This window comes from Nicotiana attenuata, unplaced genomic scaffold (assembly GCF_001879085.1).
Source record: "Nicotiana attenuata strain UT unplaced genomic scaffold, NIATTr2, whole genome shotgun sequence".
NCBI classification, from domain to species: Eukaryota; Viridiplantae; Streptophyta; class Magnoliopsida; order Solanales; family Solanaceae; genus Nicotiana; species Nicotiana attenuata.
This window is the reverse complement of record NW_017670739.1, coordinates 211,872-218,832: the sequence shown is the minus strand read 5'-3', so window position 1 is coordinate 218,832 and position 6,961 is coordinate 211,872. Positions and strand designations below refer to the sequence as shown.

The 6,961-nt window shown below is 38.7% G+C and overlaps 1 protein-coding gene across 5 annotated transcripts in view; it reads right to left on the bottom strand.

Moving 5' to 3' along the window:
• LOC109242842 overlaps positions 1–6,961 on the bottom strand; it is a 27,194-nt gene that overhangs the window by 2,889 nt on the left and 17,344 nt on the right. For all 5 annotated transcript variants that reach the window (XM_019409708.1, XM_019409705.1, XM_019409706.1 and 2 more), the window contains 6 exons: positions 4,804–4,876; positions 4,570–4,686; positions 3,585–3,704; positions 3,436–3,454; positions 612–693; positions 152–465 (listed from right to left, as the gene is read on the bottom strand). In XM_019409708.1, coding sequence (XP_019265253.1) covers positions 152–465; positions 612–693; positions 3,436–3,454; positions 3,585–3,704; positions 4,570–4,686; positions 4,804–4,876 — 725 coding nt within the window. The remainder of the gene's footprint in view (positions 1–151; positions 466–611; positions 694–3,435; positions 3,455–3,584; positions 3,705–4,569; positions 4,687–4,803; positions 4,877–6,961) is intronic.

Here is a 6,961-nt window from a genome sequence, read left to right as displayed (position 1 = left end):
CCACCCCACACACACACATAAACCACCACTTTTCACCCCCAAAGAAACAGAACAGTTTCTCAACCTTTTTGTCTTATCCAGTTGGACTATAGTGTAATAATATGGGCCCAAGATAACCAAGTTTCATCAAAATCGTTAAGAATGAACTCACCGCCATTGCAAGAAAGACACTCCGGATTGTAAGTGGATGAAGAGTCAAAATAAGATTAGCAACTGGATCATCGTTGATGCTACATAAGTCCTCTTTCCTTTTATTCATCTCATCATTCTCCTTAGCAGATGAATTATCTGTATACTCCAATCCTGTCGGCTTGCTAGGATTGAGACGGTCATGGACCAAAGAAATAAGTTCATTTAGAGACTGTGATGCACATGGCTCCAAATCTTGCAGCATCACTTTCGACCTAAGCTCATCATTTGAAGTTCCATTGCCACAATTCCTGCTGGTTCTCTGTTCTCCATGATCTAGTGAATAGAATTACAGTACTCAGAGCACAGGACTGGCCTATATACATGTCAGTTTTCTCCTATATAGGTATTAAGAAGGCCCCAGAAGTGAAAAATGTGCAAAAGTTAATATTCAAAACTAACAAATAGAGAGAATAATTTACCTCTGTATGCATCTTTAGGCTGGGAAGTCGTACAAGTCATAGTTTTATCCATACTACTTGAAGGAAAATGCAGCATCTTATTCTGCCCTGGTCACAAAAGAGGGAGAAATGAAAAAATCATGTATATACTTATTATCCAACAACATGGTAAATCGATCTCTGCATTGATGTTTAACAATTCAGTCCAATTAAAAGTACAACCTCAAGTTTGCTAAGAAAAACAGCTTTTTCTCAGGAAAAAACAATAGTGCTTTATGACAAGTCAAAACAAGTTGAAAGAACTACTTTCCTTAATCATTCTAAATCATAGTCTTACCGCCTCCATCATCACCAACTGCATTCAAATGTTACCAAACAATTCTTCCTCACTTGAAAATTTCTTGGTGTCTATTAGAGTCCCACAGCAATTGAAGATATTGGTTTTAATCTCTATATACGATTTTGGACACTTTCTATCTCATGAGCTAGCTAACATGGTATCAGAGCCACAGTCATCCCTCATGTTTGGTTAGCCAATGTTGAGTTCCCATGTTATGTTACACACACTCTAGATGTCCAACCCTGGAAGTGCGATAGGGTATTACAGTCCCACGTTGTTGTATCGCTTATACTCACTTTATATGATCTTGACCTTGCCTCATGAGATAACTTTTTGGATTGAGATTAGACCCCAACGTCAATTTTCTTTTCCTTTTTTATTTTTTATTTTTTATTTTTTATAAGGTTTTTTCGTCGCCGTGGGCTAATCAATGACAATTTTCTTACAACGTCAATACTCTATATACATTTTTACACACTATTGTCTGTCATGATCTCCCAAGTCACCCCTCTACTGTCTTCCATCAATTCATCAAAGCTTTCTTTTGTTGTTTATCCTATACTCCATGCATTACGCATTTCATATATAACCAGATGGATCTTTAATGTTTGACCAATTCTTTGAAGTCTTATTCACCAAAATACCAACCAGAGTTCTGGTTTTATTTATTCCTTTGTCTGACCAACATCTGGTCATTGGAATCAAAGCCAATGAAAGGTTTTAAATTATTGAGTACTTCTCAATTTCAACCTGTTTAATCTAATAATCTATGTACTCTATCTTTTTCATGACAACCCAATAGCTGAACATGAACGGATGTCAATCCTAAACATATATGATTCATCTGATCCTGAAAGGACAGAATCACTAATCTCCATCCCACAAATGAAGCACAAAAGCTTCTTGAAACTGGCTTTTAAAATGATTATTATAGAGGGAAAAGGTCCAAATTTACCCATCCACTATTAGATTGTCGCTCAACTATGCCCTCCATTTGAAGTTGTCAACAAAAACACCATCACCGTTCTAGAAGTGGACCATTTTTGCCTTTCGCATCCAACTCACCAAACCAAATCCTTATAGAGATTAACTCTCCTCCATGTACGCTGACACGTAGTTAACACATGGATGACACGCACCCATGCCAGACCACCCTAGCAAACCCGGGCCAAATAGCCTTCAATGAACCCTCCAGCGCCACCAAGCCATTTCCGACCAATCCAACCCATTCTACCAGCTAAAAGCATCTCGAAATCAACAGACCCAGCTTCAGTCAAAAAAATTCAGTAGCACAAAGCAAACACCCCCCCCCCCCCCCGAAAAAAAAATCGACTGTCACCTAACAACAAAACAAGAACACAGTGCTACCAGACCTGTTCAGACTACGGTGAAGCCCCGTAACCCTTTTCTGCAATGGTCAAGGCAAATCTGCCATGAAGCTCAAATCTCAGCCCAATTGAAATAAAAAGGGAACACATATGGGTAAACCTGCCAGATTCCTTTTCAGATCAGTACTACTTCGTCAAGATTGCAAAAGATTGTAAGCTTACCCTCATCGGCAAGTTCTCGTGGGGAAAGCCAAAGGAGGAATTTCACGAGTCAAAACCCAACAAAGGCAAAGGGGACAGTTAAAAAATAGCATGTTATCTTCGAGGCCATATTGAGAACTTATAAAACCAAGCAAAAGAATAATGAAGAAGCAGAGGAAAAGAAGCTGATTGCTGTCAAAAAGAAACAAGAAAATGCAAAGGAGAGATCAAATACAAGGAAGGAAGGCAAATGTAAAGAGGTCGCAACCTTACCTAATTTTTTTAATGAAAGGTAAATTTGTGGCAACCGTACCCAACTTAATTAAGAAAAGAATGATGTGCAAGGGAGAAAATGTGGTGGATAAGTAAGGGATTAAAAAGAAATACATCCCACAGAAGCCAGCTGAGACACATCATGACCCAATTAACAAATGCAAGTGAGACAGATTGTACAACATGAGATGAATCTCTAGGGTGCAGGATCGAGTCAAAGCAATGTTGCATGAAACATATCAGTTTACATGGAGGATGAACCAACAAGGACTCTGTTTGATGAGTTAGAGGTGAAGGCCAAAAATAGTCTACTTTTGAAACAGCGAGGTGTTTCTGTAGGCACATTCTACCAGAGGGCCTAGTCAAGTGAAAGTCAATAGTTGAGCTATTATAATTATAAGGAAATAAAAATATTTCCTGTTTAACAGTTCAAACTTTTAGATAATGTACTTCCCACAATTTAATATGGTATAAATACAGGTAAAGGTCCCAGCAACGAATTTTATCAATGAATGAGTTTTATCGTCATCCATTATCAATGAATTTCCATGTGCTTAGGCCAAAGCAAAATAATCCATGTCGCACATGAAATGACATGACGAAGACAAATATAAATAAGTGTTCTTTCACTAACAGCTTAAACTTTTAAATGAGATATTTCACGTAATTAAAAAATGATGAATGGAGATATAGGATAACTAACCATTTCCTTATCAGTCAATCTTGCATTGCCAGTGGAGAGGTGGAAGAGCACCAATGAGCAAAATTATTAGTCTAATGTTTCTTCATGAACACCACAGAAGAGCCAACAATAAATCTGATCAATCTAAAAGACGAGATAGACAAAACTACCTTTTTAGTATTCTACGCAGATAATATGCATCCATATGCTCCAACATGCCAGATATTGTCATGGACCGCCACCAGAAGTTAACAGCGATGGTTACTGCTTCACTATCCACTTGATGAAACCTAGAATATCAACACTAATGATTAGGTACATCTAATAATTAAAAAGGAAAGAGGAGAAAAATATAAATAACTGCAGAGCCACTCTGGATACACATCATTCAATGAATTGATAGATCTAGTGACCTACATCGAAAGACATATGGTTAAGTCGGAGGGTTTCCTACAGTACATATTGCTTCCATCTCCAACAAATAGAGTAAACAAAACCCAATATACATCTTCTGTGAAAAATAAATTCATTCTAAGATTAAAATCAACGGCATCCACCATCATTCAACAAGAAATCCAGATATAACTCTTGGATTTAATATACAGAACATGCTGATAAGCAAGGAAGACTGTGCAACTTATGCTTCTGTAAAAGGGCGCTCCAATAGAATTACTACTCCAGTACTAATTTCAATCACATAGCACAATCGATATTCTCAATTCTTTTTGACAGAATAAATGGGTACGAAATAAACGAATTGGAACCTTAGAACATACAGACATACAGAAATTTGTGGAAGCAGTACACAACACGTGCAGCTGATGCAAACAGAAGATTATCGAGAACGAGTAATTTAGAATTGAAGCATACATAACAAAAGTTACTATCGTGTCAATTGTGTCAAAATTGTACATTTTCTGTACTAGCAATCCAAAAGTTCCAATTTTCTCTCACAACTTATGTCGGCGGACTTTGCGTAGTGGAATATTTTCTTCTCTAGACCAGTAAAGACCATATAGCATGAAACACTTTTTTTAAGAGATAATCCACATCCAGAGAATTGAGGGTTTACAATGTTCAGAAAGAAGGGGAAAAGGAGGAAAACAAACATATTGTGCATATTTTAGCAAGAAATAAAACAGGGTAATATCTTACCATCCTTCGGGAATGAACAGGGCATCACCAGCATGAAGAACAACCTTTTGTGAAAAGCCATTTAGGCATGCTGCCCTTGGGTAGACTGAAAGGTTCGGTTCTTCTAGAGTAACAGAGCTGCAAGGAAACAAAGAATAAATGAGGACAACATAGTGCCTGAACTATCCAATTTCTGTCTAACCATAAATGAAAAGAGCTGGAAAATACGTCTGAATTACATATAGGATGAAATACCTGTGGTTTGAAGCCTCCCCATACAGAGGTAGTGGATATAAGTATGGAGTTGCAGAAGGGGGCCATAAAGTAACTGCTAACCAAATAAAACTTTTGAGAAAGTTTGAATAGGCCAACAAAGTTTCAGGATGGAGAATATTTCAGCATAGTTGACTGCAGTTGATGATATGTAACAGAAAGAGATAAAAAAAATCATTCATTGCTAATGGACAATGATGAATTGAGAACTGATAACTGTGGTAGCTCCGGCTAGCAATTGTACCTAGTAGGCCAGAAAAAAAAGCCAGATGTATCCTTTATTTTGTAGAGATAATAGCCAACAACAACAACAACAACAAAAGACCTAGAGTAAGGGTATTGTGTACGCAGACCTTATCCCTACTTTGTGAAGGTAGAGAGGTTGTTTCTTATAGATCCTCGGCTCAAGGAAATACGAAAAAGAAGTAGTAGCAACAAGCAGTAACAACAGCAACATAATAAGATAACCGGAGCGAAAGAGGCAACATGTAGTAATAGAAATTTATGAATCAGAAAATACAAGATAAGAAGAAAGCCGGAGCGAAAGAGGCATCATGTAGTAATAGAAAACTAAGAATAAAAGGATACAAGAATAATATTGATACTACTGGTATGGAAAATAAATATGTTCGACTACCTATTAACCTTTCTACCCTAGTTTTCGATCTCCACACCCTCCTATCAAGGGTCATATTGTAACGACCCGGCCGGTCGTTTTTGGAAATTACGCCCCGATCCCCCATTAACTGCTTCCCCTAAGTTCATTTATGCTATTTTGGTTTGCCGGGACGTTCGGTGTTGAGTTTTGGAAAGTTTTGGGACACTTAGTCCCTAAATGAGAGCTTAAGTGTTGAAAAGTGGTCCGTACTCGGAACAGTATGAAGACGACCTCGGAATGGAAATCCGATGGTTCCGTTAGCTCCGTTAGGTGATTTCGGGGTTGGAAGCGTGTTCGGAATGTATTTTGGGAGCTCGTAGCTCATTTAGGCTTGAAATGCCGAAGTTTAAATTTTTGAAGTTTCCGGTTCGATAGTGAGTTTTTGATCCAAGGGTCGGATTGGAATTCTGGAAGTTGCAGTAGCTCCGTCATGTCATTTGGGATGTGTGTGCAAATTTTCAGGTCATTCGGACGTGTTTTGGTTAGGTTTTTGAACGAAAGCGTATTTGGAAGAAACTTGTAGTTCTTAGGCTTGAATCTTTGATTTAATCGAGTTTCCTGTGTTGTTTTAGGTGTTTAAAGGATTGGTAAGGGTTTGAATAAGGTATTAGGTGGTATTGGTGCTTTTGGTTGAGGTCCCGGGGGCCTCGGGATGATTCTGGGTGGTTAACGGAGAAATTTCTAAGTAATTGCTGCAGCTGGTATTTTTCTTTCTGGTATTTTCGCTTCTGCGGCTTCGGAACCGCAGAAGCGGCCTTGGACGTCGCAGAAGCGGCTTGTGCCCCCTTCCTCAGGAGCCGCAGAAGCGGTGCCACTTCCGCAGAAGCGAAGCCGCAGAAGCGGCCCAGCTACCGCAGATGCGGTCCTGCCCCTTTTAATGAAAACCGCAGAAGCGGTTGGCTTTCCGCTTAAGCGGGACCGCAGAAGCGGAAATGACTGTTCAGAAATATCAATTTCGAGGGTTTAATTTCATAAGTTTGAAAATCGATTGAGAGCTCGGGAGAAGGCGATTTTGAGTGGGTTTCGAAGAGAAAATCATTGGGTAACGTTTCCTTGATCCCTTTTCATTATATTTCATCATTATATAGCTAAGTACACCATTGGAATTCGAATTTTGGACCAAAAATTGGATAATTGGGGTAAAACTTTATTGGCTAGACTATTGAGTTTTGAGTGGGCATTTGACCTCCGATTTAGGAGATTTTTATATGGTTAGACTCGTGAGAGTACGAGGGTTCTAAAGATGTGAATATTATTCGATTCCGAGACGTTGGCTTGAGGGGCGTTTTGGTCATTTTATCTATTTTCGCGCCCTAGCTTTAACTTTAATAGTGGAATCAGTTGTTTGCAATATTATTTATGATATGTAATTGGATTGAATAGATTTGGGCCATTTGGAGTCGGATACTCGTGGCAAAGGCGTGGTTTCTATTGATATTGAGCCGGTTCGAGGTAAGTGGCTTGTCTAACCTTGTGTGGGGG